General features: G+C 44.9%; 1 protein-coding gene across 6 annotated transcripts in view; it reads left to right on the plus strand.

Annotated features, from left to right (window-relative positions):
- The window catches only part of LOC119657629 (probable serine/threonine-protein kinase DDB_G0282963), a 148,953-nt gene that overhangs the window by 69,600 nt on the left and 59,754 nt on the right, over positions 1-19,599 (plus strand). For 3 of the 6 annotated variants that reach the window (XM_038064634.1, XM_038064635.1, XM_038064633.1), the window contains 3 exons: positions 1,181-1,375; positions 1,557-1,619; positions 4,278-4,546. In XM_038064634.1, coding sequence (XP_037920562.1) covers positions 1,181-1,375; positions 1,557-1,619; positions 4,278-4,546 — 527 coding nt within the window. Of the gene's footprint in view, positions 1-1,180; positions 1,376-1,556; positions 1,620-4,277; positions 4,547-4,782; positions 4,838-19,599 lie in introns of those variants that run through there. The other 3 variants (XR_005250152.1, XR_005250151.1, XM_038064636.1) reach the window with 3 other exon arrangements.

Here is a 19,599-nt window from a genome sequence, read left to right on the forward strand (position 1 = left end):
TGCTGAAGGAACAAAGAAGGAGGAAAGCCGGAAATAGGGGAAGGATGAGTGCCTAAGAGCAAACCTACCCCGCGGTGTAATACCGAAATGGCAGTCCCGCAGGGTAAGCGAAGGAGAAGGAGGTGGTTTTAGTGAGTAAAAGTCTCACATAACCGTATGGCAGGAGCCAGCGGTAGGTTTTGAACCTTTCCACCTTCCAACGTATAAAAAAAAATGACAGACGGACAGACAGACAGACAGTAAACCGATTTTAATAAGGTTTTGTGTTTACTGTTTTAATTGTTAGTTACCAATTCGATAGGTAGCTGCATTTACATCTCTACATATGCAAAGCGGTTTGGTTATCGCTAGGATTCAATGTATGTATCTCTAAGTGAGCATCCCTTCTCATCCACCTCTCTCGCAACTCTTATTTCACCCTCCTGTGTGCATGCCAGGGTTCGTTCCGCATGCTTGCTGCCCTCATGTCTACATGCATGATTTGGGAGCGGTGAAATCTTTTAACATGTTCCTCACGAAGTACTTTGCATGTAATAAATGCGCCATGTAGGGATCTACATGTGTCTTTTCTTGTATCTTGTATCTTATCCCGCCCCCGAATTATAATGCTGTTTAAACAGTAGCAGGTATTCTATCCTAATGTTGTTGCTGAGTCGTCTGGTTATACGCTCATTCGCCTAGTGTGCACGGGTTGCTGAAATGAAACAACAACGTCTGTCTGAAAAGTTGAAATATCTCTAATAAAATTTATTCGAAAATTATGCCATTAAAACGGAAGATTAGCATAATCAAGTTCGGGAGCGGACCTGCATCACTAAAAGTCAGAAGAGTTCACCTGGTGAATTGATTTTCACAAGGGAATTTAGTGTCGCACGTCAAGGTAGAGAGGGTAGTCAAGGTAGGGTTGCAAGTTATCAAGCGTAGTCTTGGGGCTGAACTCATTTGCGAATGAAGGGATGGGTTTTATGTTAGCATCATCCAAAATATCCGGTTGCAAAATGCTTCATGCATGAGTTCACGTGGTATCAGAAGTACCTAAAAGTCAGATCTGAACTATTTTGGTGGTTTGACTGCAATCTTTAGGGTGTATCCCAGTATCCTAGTTACCCATTTTTCAGTATCTTTTGCGCAAAACTATATCTTTTCAAAGTTTTTCATTCCTTTTTTCTTCTCTGCCCAGCTTGACAGGTTGTACGCGCAGCGATCGAACCCACCTCCAATCGCATTCACAGGAATTGAAATGTCCGACACCTGGTTGTGATGGTTCCGGTCATGTGACGGGTAACTACTCATCACATCGCAGCTTATCGGGTTGTCCACGTGCGAATAAGCCCAAAAGTAAACCGAGGGATGGACAAGATTCAGAGCCATTGAGGTAAGCTTTCGGGAATAATCCTTTTGGTTGACACCCGGTCTGATGGCCAGGTATGTCGCCAGGACTGTATGTTGATGGGTTGACTGCTTTTTGGGGGAGTTCGTATATGTCCTTGTATGCAGATGCTGTTTCGTGGTTGAGAGTGACTTATTTTCATTGTTAGTGTTTTTTCTAATTGCAGGTGTCCGATTCCAGGATGTGATGGATCTGGACATTCAACAGGAAAATTTTTGTCGCATAGAAGGTGAGTGAAGTGAGTGATGTTTTTCTTATAAAACCTAAATAATTGCATTTCTCATAAATGTTATGATGTGGTTGGGGTTAATTTGGTTTGTGAAAGAGGATTTAGTTGCAGTTCAACCGGTTGAAAACTGTCTCTGACAAATTTTCAAGTCAGTTTGTAAAAGTGATTTGAAGGTCGAGTAAAGATAAAAAAGTGGTAACTTGTCCAGAGGACTACTTTACCTCTACCTCTACCTTCCCTGACGAAAAGACGGATATCACTTTTATAGGAAAAGAGAATTTGTGGGAATTGGTTCGAGAGGAGCAGATTTTTCTCACTTACCTCAAACCCCATACACTGGGCAATTAAGGGGTTAGAGTGTGACAGGCACTTTTCAAGGAATTTCATCGAGTATCCTCTTCTGCCAGAATAAGAAAACGAAGCAGACCCTGCTGATATGTAACAATGGCGTAGGCCAGGACGCCAGACAAGTTTTAGGGATATCGAATTGGTGGACCTCGGTGTACAATCGGGAAGTCTAGAGTTTCTTATTAAGGCAGGCCTAGACCGGATACCGGTTGTTGCGCCGTTGATCTGATGATAATCCAGCCAGAAAGACATCGATGCGTGACGTTTTGGAGGAGCCTTCTTGTGCATAGGTTTCTGATATCCGCAACCATTTTCGGTGTTGTCCTAATTTTTCCTTTAAGGATGATTGTTTGGTATTTTTACTAAGAGTCCACTTGGTAAACTAGCGGTGGAGCTCATCTAAATATAATTTCAGACGAGCACCTCTACGCTCTATGTCCTTTGTGGTAGTGTAAACCTTGAGGTCATCGGCATATTGAAGGATCTATATAGGGTTGGGTGTGGTAGCGGGTTTCGGGATATCCTCGGCATAGAGTTGGAAAAGGGTTGCAGAGAGGACTTCGGTTGGATTGGTGTAAGGGGAAGACAGTCACTGCTGAACTTTTACTTGGAATTACCTCCCTTCTGGAATGCTAAGGATTAGCTTGCAGAGCCGCGGATGGAAATGAAGGATATTGTTTAGCTGATAAACGAGTCCGTATTGCCATACAGAGTCGAAAGCTTCCCTAGTGTGAAGGAGGCAGGCTAATGTAATGTCTTGCTATTAACTCTGAGCAGGACGTCAGTTTTCAGTACTAGGAGAGCATGTTCAACCGAATGACCTTTTCGGTTGGCGAACTGGAAGCCCGGGATAGAGTTGTTTCTATCGCAATGCTCATCATTTACTTGATGGTCCACTTAATAATTTTGGCGGAGATTGGAAGGATAGAGGTAGGCCTGGAGTTATTCGAAAGGGGGATTTTCGTTTTCCTTTGGAATGGGCGTGAGTTGAGCGCACTTCCAGCTCGAAGGAAAATAACCGCCCAGCAAGCAATGGTTGAATATTATTAAACGGAACGGGCTGATGGATATAGAACGTTTTTTGAGGATTATGGTGGAAATTTCATCAAGTCTAGTCGACTTTTTACATTTGCTCCGTTTGATGAACTTTGCGACCATTTTGGGTTTGATTTGCGGGATTGAACCAGATGATGTGTTTGGGAGCTTCGAAGCTTTGGTCAAGCTTGTGGAGTGTGGGTGTGGTGTCATGAAATGTTTAGAAAGGATGTTTGCTTGCTCATGGGGGGCTATGTTTTGTAGGAGGATGCTACTACGATTGACAGTTTTGCGAAGTCGAGGGGATATTTACCTGAGCTCCCTGTATATTCAAAGAGGGATGAAGACGGCTACGGTTTCGTACCAGGGCAGAGGGAACTCATTAGACGCTGCCTCACCTCTGCCCTGGGAGCCGCATGACCGAAGCGGCTCGCAACGTATTATTATTCTGTTAAGGGAAAGTCGCACCGAGTCCTTAAAGAACTATTGTGCCTCTTTTGCTGGTTATAGTGTACTTATAACTTTAGTATATTATAGATCTTTCAACTTTGCATCTGGTATTAAGTGTTCTCCCAGATGCCTCGACCTACTTTGCGCAAGTGTCGGACACTGTCCCAGGACGTGTATAGAGGCTTCATCACACTCCGCACAAAACTTGCAGGCAGTGTCCCTAGATATTCCTAACTTCCCTAGGTGATAGTTTAGCCGACAGTGACCAGTGAGAATTCCCACTATGATTTGGAGGTTTTTTTTTGGTGAGGTTTAAGCAACCCTTTGTGCGCATGGGTTCGTATCCCCCAATAAGCACGCTGGACTACTCCATTCCTGGTAGGCACGCCCAGTATAGTTCCCTCAACCGTTCCTCTGCATTTCTTGATGTCATAGCTATGAAACCGTTTCCGATTCCATAGAAGGGTTCTGGCCCGTGTAAAGGCGTCCCTGTTTCCTTCTTGGCTAGTGCCTTCGAATCCAGCGTGGCCTGGAACCCGGAGCGCCACTTTCGGTCGCGCTGCTCCCACGGCAGAGGTGAGGCAGCATCTGATGAGTTGCCTCTGCCCTAGACGAAACCCTTTTGATGACCTTTTTAGTTTTATTTAAAACGCATTCGTGATTTTAGATTGAGATAACTAGGAACCAAGATTTTGGTGGAGCCTATTAATTTCATTGACTGACGGGACATTAGAAACTATTTGAGAGATCATTTATCGAACTTCAAAATTTGATTGACCCACATTTGCCGATTCTTTCCTCAAATCAATTTTGTATTGCTTACAGCGCATCTGGTTGCCCGATAGCGAATCGAAATAAAATGCGCGTCCTGGAGAATGGAGGAACTGTCGAGCAACACAAGGCAGCAGTCGCAGCAGCTACAGCCATGAAATTCGATGGAGTCAATTGTCCAACACCAGGATGTGATGGAACTGGACATATAAACGGGACATTTCTAACGCATCGTTCACTTTCAGGATGTCCAACTGCTGCTCAAGGCATCAAGAAACCCAAATTCGATGAAGTCACCATGGTCTACCCGAAAGGATATACGGGTAAGTCCCACCTCTGGTTTTTATACTCTTGTTTTGAGGAAGGGTAGACACCCTTAGTGAAGCAGATACACACTATAGTTAGGGACTTTCGTGTGTAGATATGTTTAAGTTTAGAAAGTTATTTGCAATGAACGCTCGATCGCATAGTTATAAACTCATGTGTGTGCTAATAACAATAATAGCAATTTGGAAAGATAATAAGGTTATAACGAAACATTTTCCACCTGTTTATTCAGATTACGCTACATTTTGTTTCGGTGCCGAATATCTTCTCTAAGACTACGAAAACAGGTAAGAGATACATCAACTTTTCACGACCATTTTTTTCACGTTCTCCTTAGTCGTAATTTAATGACATGCATCAAATATCTTTAAAATAAGAAAACTATCTAAGTCGAACGTACTTTACTTAGCTGTAGTTAAACTTCCTTAATCCTATTCACATTATTGCTTATTGTTATTGGCACACACACGCACCTGAATGAATGTAGTTTATCTGATTAGAGAATATTTTTTTGGTATCATGAATATTGAGTAGTTTTAGGATTTGATTAATTAACGTTTAATCGGATGCTTGGGCTAAAAATCCCTTCTGAAATATCTGAAGTGCCGAACAGTTGAGGTAACATTGTTGAGAAATTCTATCTAAATTCCACTAGCTTATTGGGATTTTAGGAAAGTGTGTGTGTGTGTCCAATGGTTTGAATTTTTGAATGGATATTTCACAATTGCTTGCTTCTGTTCTAATAATTTTAGTATGACCAATGATTTTTCTATTAATTCGAAATTAGATTTCCTGTCAATTTTCAGTACGTTTTTTTTTATTTATTATTGAAAATAATCTCCTGTATTGACCAGGTCAACACCTTGCGGACCACTTCGGAATAGTGCATGGAGTACAGGTCTCCATTCCACTTTTTCTCTATCGCTTTCGAGAAGGTTTTTGAAACTGTGAACAGGGAGTATATCTGGTACGCTCTACCTAGGAGATGGGCTAAGTGCTCAGACTCAGTGGAAGTAGCGACCAAAACATCATCCAAATATACGAAACAGAAATCGAGGTTTCGCAGGACTGAGTGAATGAACCTTTCAAAGGTTTGCGCCGTGAACTCGAAGAGTCCAAAGGGTGTGCATATTGCCGTCTTTGGAATGTCTTCAGGAGCTACTGGGATTTGGTGGTAAGCCTTGGCTAAGTCCAAGGTCGAAAAGATGCGGCAATTCGCGAGGTGATGCGCAAAGTCGTGGATGAGTGGAATTGGATATCGGTCAGGAACAGTCTGTGCATTTAGCTTTCTGTAATCCCCACAGGGGCGCCATTCGCCATCAGGCTTAGGTATCATATGTAATGGGGAAGACCAACAGCTGTTTGAGGGCCTGCAGGTACCCTGTTGAACAAGTTGTTCAAATTCTTTCCTGGCTGAACTTTTGGAGGTGTGACCGAACACGAGAGTCGGTGATGTCTTCCAAAAGAACGGAAAGATTATTGTCAGCGTGAGATACCATTTGGCCCGACGAATTAAGGTTGGTCGTGGGGTCTATAAGGGACTTATTTTGCAAGTCCACCAGCAACCCATAGTGACACAAGAAGTCTGCGCCTAGTATGGGGAAGCTGACGCCACGAAAATGTCCTATGCAAGCCAAGACTCACGTTTGATGCGGGAGGAAATTGCTGCCGCCAGTTTGAGGGGCTGTGGATACAGTCGATGATGCCGGGGTACGGGAAGAACCGAAACCTCCGCACCCGTGTCGACGAGGTAGTTGCGCCTGCTGAGGGGGTCGAAAATAGTTAGGCGACGTGGCGCTGCGCTCTGGGTGGCCGTCGCCAAGACCCCCCGCGGACCTAGTTTTTTGTGGTAGGCGCGAATTTACAAGGTAGCGTACATCTTGTCGCTTTATCTCCGAAGTTACGATGGTACCAGCAAATACCTTTGTCCGCAGGCTGTCTTGACGACCTGCTACCCGAACGCCCTTTTCTTGTGGCAGACCGTGAGCGAGCTCGCGATCTGGCACTCGAACGCTGAGCGTCCAACGTCGCCCGCATCTCGGTCACGCTGGCTGTTAAAGCGGCTATCTCGCGCCTTAAGTCGCCCACCTTATCCGACGGTGGTTGAACGGCCGCTAGGGTTCTGCACCTGGTCGGCCGTCGCTGCAAGTTCCTCCAAGGAACCGGAGACGCAAGCTAGGATCGCCTGGGTGCCCTCCGGAAGCCGTCGCAGCCAGAGCGACTTGATCAGGTCATCGCCAATCTTGCTCCCACCCAATTGCCTCATTTCGCGAAGCAATTGGCTGGGAGTTCGATCACCCAACATTGGAACTGCGCTTCCAAATGTACGCACCACAGCTCCGGGTTCCGCCGCCAAAACGGAGGAACGCGTACGGCGAGGGCGGTCACTTGCGGGTCCGATGGGCCTGCCGCGTCTTTACTGTCGAACGACATCTTGAGTAACAAAAAGTAGGAGTTTGCAATGAACACGCGGTGAGTTTATAATGAAAACGCGGTGAATTTGCTCCGACACGGCAGGCCGCACCCACAAATGACCGCACGAACAAAGTGGATAACACACCCGAAGCGGACGCTCGATAGCGCAGACCGAAAATAAATACTCGCCGAGAAAATGGAGAACCCGCGATGAGATAACACCTTGAAACACTTCAACGCCGTCTCCTGCAGCGAGTATAACTTTTATTTTTTTTCTTTTTGACAAACCCTTATTCTCTCGTAAATATTTATATATAAAAATATATATTAAATATATAAATGCGGAGTAAATAGTGTAGAAAACTTCTATGTGATTTTTATAGTAAAAAGTGTGGTTGTTGTAGCATTAGTTGGAATGAAGTTGATGGGCCGTCTCCTTTCCTGCGAAACTCCTTGCAATGGAAGCAATTATATTTTTTTATCGGATATAATAATTAGTTGTATTGTGCGTAGAAAGATGTTGATGAATCGCAGCTATTTCTTGCCCTTGGTGGCCTTTTCGGCAGCCTTGGTCACCTTGCCACCGCTGGCGTCCTTGAAGTTTACAGCCTTGATTACACCGACAGCGACGGTCTGTCTCATATCACAAACAGCGAAACGACCCAATGGAGGGAACTCCTGGAACGATTCGACGCCCAAAGGTTTGGTTGGGACGAGGATGACGATGGCGGCATCACCAGACTTGATGGCCTTGGGGTTCTCCTCGGCGGCGGCGCTGGTGTGAATTCGAGCGGCCGTCGCAGGTGATGGTGGCGATGACTGTGGCGTCGAGGGCTTGTGCTGGTATCGCTGGTTGCCGTGTTTTCTCACGGGGTCAACAATTTAGCAGTTTGCAAGTAGACTTTCCAATCAAACCGATTGCTTCGGACAAACGTATAACAGCATTAGCACTTACAACATAATGAATAGAAAATTGCCTTCCTTCTCAATAGCATCAATTTCAAATTTAACGCTGCGCATTCGAACTTAACGACACGAACTTTTTTTTCTTCAGCCTTTGTCCCGTTCACAAGCGGGGTCGGCTCGTCGTGATCGGCTTCGCCATTTGGCTCTATCGAATGCCTGATCTGGGTGCAATCTCGAGGCTTTCAAATCCCCATCCAGCGTATCAAGCCACCGTTGCTTAGGTCTGCCTTTTGGTCGTTTACCATCGACTTCGATGTTCAGACCAATCTTTGCAAGTGAATTCTCGTTTGCACGAATTGCGTGACCATACCATCGAAGACGCCTCTCTCGCAACTTTTCCACGATCGGTGCAACCCCATAACGATCGCGACAAAACAATATATTTTTCGAACTTCAATATAAATCATATTATATACTTTAAGTAACAGGTTAGTAATAATTGCTTCAAAACTAGAAATATTGATTTTGTATAGAAATAAACTTTTTCTTAAATTCGCGAGTATTCCTCGCCGCGGTTGGAGACAGAAGACCGGCTTATTCCCATGCGGTCCTTTCTGTCCCAACCAACGGCACTTTCTCACCGCTAATTCTCCACTCCCGTGGCGAGTTCTAAATGAGTGGCGAGTTCTAAAGTGAGTGGAGAGTTCCGCGCCATCTACTCGTCCGCATCCGCAACATTTGAAATAAATTTCGAATGCTGCGGATCCCAGCAGAAACTAATAACTGTCACCTCAGAGAAATCTGAGGATCGAAGCGGAGTCCACCAGAATGATATCTTGTCACCGATATTATTTCCTCTTGTTATCGTTGACGTTCTTCATCATGCCTTGTCCGGAGGAGGATTTGGAAGGCTCCAATAAACGTCTTCCACAAACCGCTCCACTACTCTGATGACTTCTGTTTGCTTTCATCGAGTCATGGACCTTGACCAAATGGCTCTATATTTGGAAAGATAGGCAGGTAGACTCGATCAGAAGACGGGTCATGACACTGTATATCTAGGAAGTGTGGGTTTTGCCGACTTTGGCACCGAACTGGATGCCGTTCGACGCTTTAACTACACAACATTCGGTTTCGCTGCCTTATTTAAAATCTGCAAATGCAATTAGCGCAATGCCAAGATCAAATTGATGCTGTTCGGTATTAGGGTCTTTTCTACGTTACTATATAGGATGAGCATATAAAAAGTGACCACCATTGGTACTCAAAAGCTCCAAGCATTCGTGAACACTTTTCTGCGACGTATCATCCGAATACTCTGGCTTGATATAATTTCAGACAAAGAACATCATCAGTGCGGATAGCTAAGTGGTTAGAGCACAAGGCTTTCGTACGGAAGGTCGCGGTTCAAATCTCTCTGGTGGCAGAGTGATTTGTTATCGTGACTGGCTGTCGGATACCAGTCGACTCAGCTGTGAATGGGTACCTGAATAAAGGTATCTGGGTAATAATCTCGGGCAAACTAACTGACCAGATTTGTCATACCGTTTAGTTGGCATTGTTAAAAATGTGGAAAGAGAGAAGAGATCCACACGCACCATCTTGGCGAGTGGTCACATCTAGTATGAACGACCTCAAGCTATCCACTGTTTGTAGGGTGTGTTAGATGCTATTCTTTAAAAATGCTGCAGACTGGGTGTAAAGGTGCGACCCCACTTACGCTATGCGACGCATCATTATATTCAGCACAACTGCCGAAACTGCATGTTTTGACATTTTAACAGTGAAGCCCATGGTGTTTTACGTAGGTACCTGTCGTGAGAATTATCCTACGGTCCTCTTCAGATACGGATTGATTTTGTGACCACAATCAGAGCCCGTTGAGACAAGCAACAACGGTACCAGTCTATACCAAGTGCAAGGCTTAGCGTTCATACTGCTGGATGCAAGAATTACCTAAATCTCTACCGAACTATGGAGGACGGCACCCGTGTTGATACGCAACACCACGCCGAGGCCCGAAGGTCTCTGCTCGCTTGAGCACAACCACAACCACCATGAAACTCCCACTAGCGGGGCCAACCGCAAATAACCGAGCTGTCCTCACATACAACAAGAGTTCATCCGAAGTATATGAGTCTAGGGGCTTTCCCGGTTCTCATGGTACCAGTATACCCCTGGTAAGGTTTCGTGACCAATTTGCCACTTCAGATGAGCCCCCGTGCAGACTCGGGTCTGGTCGCCCTGATTAGGCCTTTGGAGCATTCACCTACAGCATCACGGCCGGCAAACCAAAGTGAGTACAGCGTCTCCCCCTTGCCACCTGACATTTTAACACGAGGATAAAAACCAAAATTGAAAAATCGCGGGGGGGGGGGGGGGGGGGAAGGCGCACATGGTCGCTATATAATTTTTGTTTTTTTATGCCACCCTCTACACCCACTTCATTTGTGTCTGTGTTGACTGTAACTTTGAGGACAAAATGTGTAATCTCGGATATTGCCGGACGTTGAGCTGCCTTAGCTAGCAACACAATTGCATGGGTTTTAACGCGACTAAATTGCTCCTCGCGAGTCCCTCCGTTAGTATGATTTCTTCTGCAATCATTTCGCAAGTATTTACTCCGCACCACTTGTGGTTGTCCTGGTCCTGGATGGAGCCGAGGGCTGATTTCCCCGGGCACGAGATAGCACAACAAACACAATTCGGGTGTAAGCAGGCGAACGCCCAACTTTTACCGCTGCACACCCTCGAGGGTGGAAAACTAAGCAAATCTGTACTTTCCGTTAAATTTGGTGCGCAGAGTTCTTTCCTTTACCAGAAAACTCAGAAAAAGTCAATACGGATGCATTAAGTCGCAGCGCATGCAATCTTCAATGAACCTCCCTTGGATCACATCTGATATTCAGTTTCTGTAATTCGGAATTTTCTTTTCGTGCAACCTCCAATGTTGAATCAACTAACTCCGTCCTTCTGTGTACTGTCTTTTGGCCCAGTTACTACCAGTACTGGATTCTCCGAATACGAAATTATCTGGTTCGAAAATGTGACCAAATGGTCCGCTACGAACTGAATCCATGGTGCCGGGTTCTAAATCAACCAAAACGGTACGTAGCACGTATTTACTGCCGGATGCATGTTCAACAGAAATGATTTCCCAGAACTTGGCTCCAATCTGTTTTCCGCATTGACCGTTTGAATTTCAACGATTTCACCTGTTTTGACTTATGGATTTATTTTCACAAATATCCAAACTTTTAAACAACGCAAACATTTTCTCAGTAATTCAGCTGCACTCATAAGACTCATTTCTCAAATGACGACCGCCGGTCCAGCTCATCAGTTGTCCTTCGATCAGCCCGTCTCGGTCCCGCTCATTTCGTTCCTGGTCCATGGCTTTGGATTTAAAAGTCCATACCGGCTTAGCGTCAATAGGAGCATATACTGTTGCTGAAGGGCGCGGCAGGTCATTTCTTACAGCCACGACCAATATGAGCAAGTCATAAAAAAAGTAGAATTTGAAATGATTTATGCGGAGACCAGACCCAAAAATGAGCAAAAATTCGATTTTTTTTATTGCATTAAAAAATTTGTCTTTTTCTTTTGCAAACTTTGATTGAAATATTGTAAAGATCATGAAACTAGAACCGCTTTCTGGGCTTCGTTTCCTCATGTGGGTCGGCATCAGATCCTTGAAAAATACTCAATCAAGGACATTTTTGAGCACCTAGCGAGATGAACAACACGTGAAATAACTCTGGAACTGAAATAAGAAAAAGACGGTTCGACTGTCAGCGTGGAGTGGAAAAATTTTGGACCTGAGCGCCGTGATTGAAAAGCAGGATCACACCTTCGACCGATGTCTCCCTTGCCTCAGATGACATTCTTAGGCCATGAATTTGGAGGATGTCCCATATGTAATAAGAATTTTACGGGCGTCGATGACGCAAAATATCGGTTTCAGAAAATTGATTCTCCTGGAAAATCGTGTTTTTGAGCCTTGAGGTACACTTTTCTCATAAATGGCCGCAAGAATGTCAATGGGACATAATATGAATCAACATGGCCCTACAGAAATCTCTGCGATCTCAATAGCCAGATGTGGTCTAAGGGAAAAAAATAGGCTTAAGCTTAGGCTTAGGCAATACTTATGAAGATCGTTCAAGTACCATATATAAGGTTAACAGAAATACGGTTAAAAGCGGGAGATAATTCGTATTTTCGGAGCAATTTTTGATGAAGGTATAGCACTGGAAAAATAACATAGGTAGGGTAGGAAGCGATAGAAGAAAGTAGTGAAGGCTTACAGACCCGTATGTGGATTCGATTTCAATATAAGGAAGTAGTATTACAAGCAGCTACTAGGAATCTCGATGGGAAACTTTCTCTGAACTTCCATCAGCGAAATCTTCCTGGTCAAACTGGAAACGCATCTGCGCCATTTTCGGAATAAAACGAAGTCGAAAATGTACTCAAGTCGCTCAATAGACTATATTCAAATATCGAATCCACCCTGCAGATGGAAAGTGTGGACAGCTTTCAGCCTTAGATCTGCTATTGAAACAAAAGACATTGGATCGGGATATCTACAGAAAACCGACTGATACCAAATGAGTAATCTTCAACACTTCAGGCCATGCTCAGCAGCATAAAAACGTCTCTTTCGACCACATGATCCATCCGATACTTACCCTTCCCATATCCTCTGTGGGTGTGGTGAAAGACCCCTACCCTTCCCATATCTCTGTGGGCGTAGTGAAAGAGACCGAACACATTTTGGATGTCACCTTCAACGGCAACCACTCTCCAAGCATACTTTGGATCAACAAATCCAAAGCAGTATATACCAAATCTCAATATAGTCGCAGCTTAAATTGCTTCATGCATTAACGCAACCTGGATGAAGTGGCGTTCCACAACTGGTGTCCTTTGTGATCGACGTATCAACGAACGTCTCAAATCTAAAATTTACCGCAATGTCGTCCGTCCAGTCGCTCTCTATGGTTCTGAGTTTTGGCCAACCATAAAAGACAATGAACGGCGTCTTGCGGTAATGGAGAGGAAGATGCTACGTTGGACTAGTGGTGTCACACGTTTAGATCACATCCGAAATGAGGATAACCGCAATCGTTATGGGGTTGCACCGATCGTGGAAAAGTTGCGAGAGAGGCGTCTTCAATGGTATGGTCACGCAAATCGTGCAAACGAGAATTCACTTGCAAAGATTGGTCTGAACATCGAGGTCGATGGTAAACGACCAAAAGGCAGACCTAAGCAACGGTGGCTTGATACGCTGGATGGGGATTTGAAAGCCTCGAGATTGCACCCAGATCAGGCATTCGATAGAGCCAAATGGCGAATGCGATCACGACGAGCCGACCCCGCTTGTGAACGGGACAAAGGCTGAAGAAAAAGAAGATTATAGTCGCAGCTTCTTGATTATTTTTTGGGTTGAGTAGTTTCTGGAGATTGGCTCCGTGAAAGAAACGATCAATTTCGATCCATCGCACTCTTCACTTTTTGTCCAAACTAAGAACACCTTCGCAAAGTACTAACCGAGACTTCATTTGATACCCCACATGGCTACATTTAATGGAAAAAAAGGGTGTACCCCCCTTTTGCATAAGCAAAACTTTTAAATGAGGGCGAACAGTTTCGTCTACCGCAGAAGTAACTCATTAGACGTTGCCTAACTTCTGCCTTGGGTTCAGTGTGATCAGAAGTGGGCACCGGGGGTTGTTTGCTTCCTTATATATATCCACAAACATCATACAAGTGTGAATGCCATTAAGGACGAAAACTGCCTAACTTAGGCTCAAGCTGGCTGAAACAGAAGTAATTTTATTTGTGTCGATCAGGCGATTCTGATAGCACCAGATGAAGTAACTGCAACTGCAAAGCATAAAAAATGGAATGAGTTTCTTAATGAGCAACTAGCTAGGTGGAACCGTTGTAATCCAAATTTACCGTATACAGGTAACCACGTGGTTTTACAAGGAACGGCGAAATTAGTAAAGTTATAGTTTTTTTTGGGTAGAGTTTGTTTAGACGTTGAGTGCTGAACTTTCCCAATTGGAAGCTGTCAGACCGCCCTCCTTGCCATCAGAGACCTAGCCTGGAACCATTTGTCACATTACTTCCGGCTTTCCTTCAGCACCTTCATTTTAGGGGGCCTTCAAGTCAAGCAAAGTCCCTCCATCAAAGGTAGGGGACAGAAGAAAAGAAATTTGTTAGTTCAAAGAGTACCCTAAAATCCAGTCCATCCACCGATCCCCTTAATATTCTTTGCGGGAAGAAAAGCCCGAACATAACACACAATACTACTCCATTTGCGAGTGCTCCTCAGCATCTCTCCGACAATGATTTCTGGAGAAAGCATTTCTGTAGTTTCCTGAATAAAATTGTTGGGGAATTCCATCCTACCTTCCATAAGAGTAACAGGTGTGATTGACGTCGTCAACGACTCCATTGCCGAATACATAATCAGGGTGACGTAGCTGTCCAATCTGAAAACCTCCATGCCCACTTAGGAGTTGGATAAGAAAATAATCAATCTCGCCACACTTTTGATTCAATCCCGGATCTAAATTGGTTTTCAACTGTGCAGTCCATCTACCTCTTGATTCGTTTTCGCAAGATACATAGTTTAAAAGCGTTCATTGAGATCTCTTCCTTGCGCTTATAGGCGGTTTTGTGTTCTAAAGCAGGGCAATGAGAATCACTTCAGCGATCGCGATAGCAGCCAGTTTTGAGGCAGTAAGCTAGCTTAAACGCCACCCACAAACTCCCCTTCTCTGTATTTGCGGATGGCGCTCACAACACATCACCTTGCACAGGACCTCAGTTCATACATTCGCGTTGTCTCCTGTTCTGCTGCCCCTAGTATCTCATAGAGCAGGGGGCGGTTTGTCCTGATGACCTTCTCGAGCGCTTTCTCGACTGTGTCAAGTATACAGAGTGGCAGGTATGTAGATGGCTTTCTAGGGACTAACGAGGGGAACATCAGTTTATGTATCCCTACTGGGATGCTGCCGGGTCTAGGCGCCTTCTTGTTTTCATAGAGAGGACTGCAATTTATAGCTCGTTTATTGTGTGAATTGTGTGCAGGGGAATCATGCCTGTACAATGGATTTCTATAGAGCTCTAATTTTTAAGGTAACTTTTTTATAACCGAGTCCCCATGGATTCCTACCCACCACGCGCACTAATCTGTGATAGCTGCTACCTCTGTTTTGATCTATCGTGCTCTGAAGTCTCTTGACAAAGTTTTTGGCGACAGTCATGGAAGGGTGGCATACCACCCTATCGGTGCGTACATCTGAGGGTGCTAATACCTCAGAGCCCATCCGTATACGGAGGGGCATCTTCCAGGGGGATTCATTGAGTCCTCTTTGGTTTTGTATGGCACTGAACCCCCTTTCATGGCTACTGAATGATGCTAGAGGGCATGGTTTTGCAATCAAATATGGCCTACGTGCTAAGTGCGAACTGACACACTTGATGTACCTAGATGACATCAAGCTGTATGCTGGTACTGACAACCATCTCAGAAGTCTGTTACGAATAATAGACATGTTCAGCCGTGATATTCGGATGGAGTTTGGATTAGACAAATGTCGAATCCAAGCCATCCGTAAAGGTCATCACGAGCCGCATGCCGGATATAGCATTGATGACCTCCACATCGAAGCTATGACCGAGACAGACTTCTACAAGTACCTAGGAATTCTGCAAGGAACCCATGCTCGAGTTGATGATCTGAAGGAAGCTCTGCTGTCCGAATTCCTGCGACGTGTAAAGCTGGTGCTGAAATCGCATCTTTCGGGGAAGAATAAAATAAGTGCGTTGAATGTATTCGCTATCCCTTTACTGGCTTATGCATTCGGAATATTGCTGTGGACGAAGACCGACCTGGAAAACGTCCAGCGGCGGATACGGACAACTATGTCCAAATTCCGAATGCATCACCCAAAGTCTGCCGTGGAGCGGATGAACCTGCCTCGTGACATCGGAGGTAGGGGCGTGGTTGACGTGGCGGCACAACATCATCGCCAAGTCGATTCACTGCGCGCTTATTTTTACAGCAAAGAGCAGGCGAGTCCCTTGCATGCGGCTGTCTGTAAGGCAGACTATGGACTGACTCCACTTAACTTGAAGGATCGATCTTTCAATCCTCTGAGTGGGGTGAAGTCGGACCAAGAACGGATCGAGGAATGGAAGTCGAAGGCAATGCACGGTAAACACGGGAATTGTCTTTGGCAGCCATTTGTCGATTTGCATCTGTCGAACAGATGGCTGTGTGCTGGGGAGCTCTTTGCTGAGACGGAGGGGTTCATGTGTGCCATTCAGGATGGCGTGGTCGCCACCCGAGCTTATAAAAAGCTCATCATGAAAGAACGGGTGGAGAACGACCAGTGCAGAATGTGTGGTTCGGCGTTAGAGACGTTGGACCATCTCATTTCTGGCTGTACTGTTATGGCACCCGTGCAATACATCACCAGGCATAATGCTGTATGTAAGGTTATCCATCAAAACCTTGCATACAAGCATGGGCTGATCACGGGGACATGTCCGGTTTACCGATACGAGCCGCAAGCAGTACTTGATAGTTCTGCTTACAGCATATATTGGGACCGGCAAGTTCTGACTGATCGCCATACCGCACACAACAAGCCTGACGTACTGTTAGTTGACAAGACAGGTCGCTCCGCGTATATTATTGATGTTGCTATCCCCCATAATAGCAACATTGAACGGAAATACGTGGAGAAGAAGGTGAACTATGAGCCATTGGCTCGGGAAATCAAAGAAATTTGGCGTCTCGGGCGGGTGGTTGTAGTTCCCATAATATTGTCAGCTACAGGTATTGTACCTAAATCCCTGACGGCTTCCCTTGATGTCCTGGGACTTTCGCACAGTCTGGTTCAAACCATGCAGAAGTACACCATTCTGCATACGTGCTCGATGTTGCGGGGAGTACTCGACGGATTCTCCCACTGGCCTACCACCGGCCACCACCACCAGCGCCCCTTTAGTTTTTAAGTAGGTAGGATCGTCCGAGCCTAAATGCTTGGCACTTAGTGCTAGTATTAGGTAAAATCCAGCATCAGCCGAGATTGTGATAACTCGGAAATAATCACACTTCGTACCTGCCACTTAAACATTGTTCGAAACGATGGAATTTATGGTACTCCTACCGCAACTCCAATTGAAGGCTTGCATGCCATGGAATCCCGCAGGCTGTTGTTATTAGGTTTGTAAATGGTAACGTCAGCTACATGACCTCCACCTTTCGTGTGTCCTCCAGTTCAATTCTGCTTGTTCCGAGAATTTTGATGAATCTCCCGATGCACCGGGCTGCTTCCCGCCGGGAGATAGCGTCAACCACTTCGAATCCTATGCGTTGATGGTCGCTTGCCAAGAAATCTTTCCGAACTGGACACCGCTGCACAAACGGCACCTGCGATTTTGACGAGAAGTTTTTGACAGGAGTGCTTCTTCCCCAGCCTTCGCGCCGGAACGTTGGTATGAATCCGATGTTCAATACCGTGATCCTCGTTCTCACAGCCATTTCTGGTATCGTTTTATGCGGCGTAAGGTAGACGCTGGAAAACATTATCCCTGAATATCGAACCCATACAAAGCCATCTCCTCGACCTTAGGTCCAAAATCGAAGTCAAAATGCCATGAGGCTGGGTCTTTGGTTTGAGCCTGTCTGCTGATTGGCACTAGATGGGCTTTACCTACTCAGTGAACTATGCTGGGAATTTGTGAGCAGCCGCGCTCCGGTGCATGTTGATTTATAGTGTGGGAATTGAATTAGCCGTGTCTTAGGCCTGGGAAGACTGGGATCCGTTTAGAGGCTGCAGTGTATGTAATGCTCTCAGAGGCGCCACGATCCCTGCAGAGAACGAATCTCTCTTCTGTTTGTTGTAAGCTCATTTGCTCATTTGCGTCATGCTTTTGTTATTCCTTCTCTTGAATTCTTGGCCGCGTTCGAGAGAAGAATCCTCCGAAGAATTTTTGGGCCCCCTACATGAGGATGGACGATTCCGTAGCCTACACAATGACGAAATCTATGAGCGATACCATGACCGTCCGGTTGTGGATAAAATCCGGCTCAATAGGTTACGGTGGGCGGGTCACTTAATCCGTATGGATGAGGATGATCCCACCCGGAAAGTCTATAAAGGCAATATCTATGGGAGAAAAAGAAGACGAGGCAGACCCTGCCTAAGATAGAGCGATGGCGTAGGCCAGGACGCCAGACAGCTTTTAGGGATATCGAATAGGTGGACCTCGGCGCAAAACCGGGATGTCTGGAGTTCCTTATTAAGGCAGGCCGGTTGTTGCGCCGTTGATGATGTTGATGATGGCTCCAGAAAAGGCGAATGGAATACCGCCCCTATCGTTAAGCGTCGGACACTACAATTTCCTGTCCTATTGAATCTTTTTTTTTTTGATTTTAATAGTTACAACTGACACATTTTTATCCGAACCTAAATGCTTTTATAGACTTTTGTGAGTATATCCCGCATCCCTCCAATGTCGTGGAGCAAGATATTCCTCATTCTCAAGGAATGTGCACATGCGAATACAGAGAACGGCGCTGAATTACATTTCTAACCCTTGTCTCCTTAGTGCATGAAGTAATGCCCTTCATCTTAGCGTCCCCCACCCTTTTAAAACTCACAAAGTATGAACTTGATTGTAAGCGTAATATATGACAGCAAAAAATTACCTTAGTAAGCGTTGTTAGTGTAATAGATTTCCGAAACGGTGGCTTTTAGATGAAAAAAATGAGAATTTAATTAAAAAATTTTAACATTTTTAATTTCGTCCCTTTACCAACAATGAAGTCCTTTATTTCACCGCTTATTCTCGTCCTTGGATGATATTCAAAGAACATGAAGGGATTTTTAGAACGAAGGATGGCTTGAAAGCATGACTAAACCTTACCTTCTAAATCAAGGGAAAGCATTCCTTCCAAAGTAACATTTTAGATGTTAATTCTTTGATAAAACGCACATTTTTGAAAGATTTCAGGTTGCTTGTTTAATATTTTTCCGAAATTCAATATGTTTAGCGTCAGATGCGATAGCGGGAAGGAGGGTTGATGATATATGGTTTGCATAGTGAATAATTTGATTAAGGGAGAATTAATGCCAGGAAACGTGAACGGTTTAAAGAGAACGTAGAACCTTTTAACCCTTTCGCTCGTTGAATAAGTAAACATAAAAGCAGAAACGACATTTATTGTTTACCCCATGTCTGCGGGTGGGAGTAGCGAGCCCCTATATGTTGAAAAACTTCGTAGTACCTCTTTCGATATGCACCTTTTATGCCCCGCATGCTTCACCCTTTCTTGTATCAGCCTTATCCTACTCCCTGTCCCAGAATGGCAACGAACACTCCTTGAAGGAAATGTAGTGCGTCTGTGGCTCCATGTTTCTCGTCAGATTCGTCAAAAATTGAGAAAATTACTTTAATCTCTTCGTTAGTGAAAGAGTAGAGGAAATAATGCTGGCAGAAGTGGGTAGTCGGTGTGGCTGGTGGTGGCAGCGGTTTTCCAAAAGATGGCGAACACTGATACATATCATTGTGATTTAAACGGCATAAGGGTTAGAACGTTTCGATTTTCTTATACTTTGCTTTCGTATTAAAATTGGGCATAATGGCTAAAGTGGTAGATTTAAGCCACTGCAGAGATTCAAAAATTATCACCGAG

The sequence above is a fragment of the Hermetia illucens genome, chromosome 5 (assembly GCF_905115235.1).
Source record: "Hermetia illucens chromosome 5, iHerIll2.2.curated.20191125, whole genome shotgun sequence".
In the NCBI taxonomy this organism is placed as follows: Eukaryota; Metazoa; Arthropoda; class Insecta; order Diptera; family Stratiomyidae; genus Hermetia; species Hermetia illucens.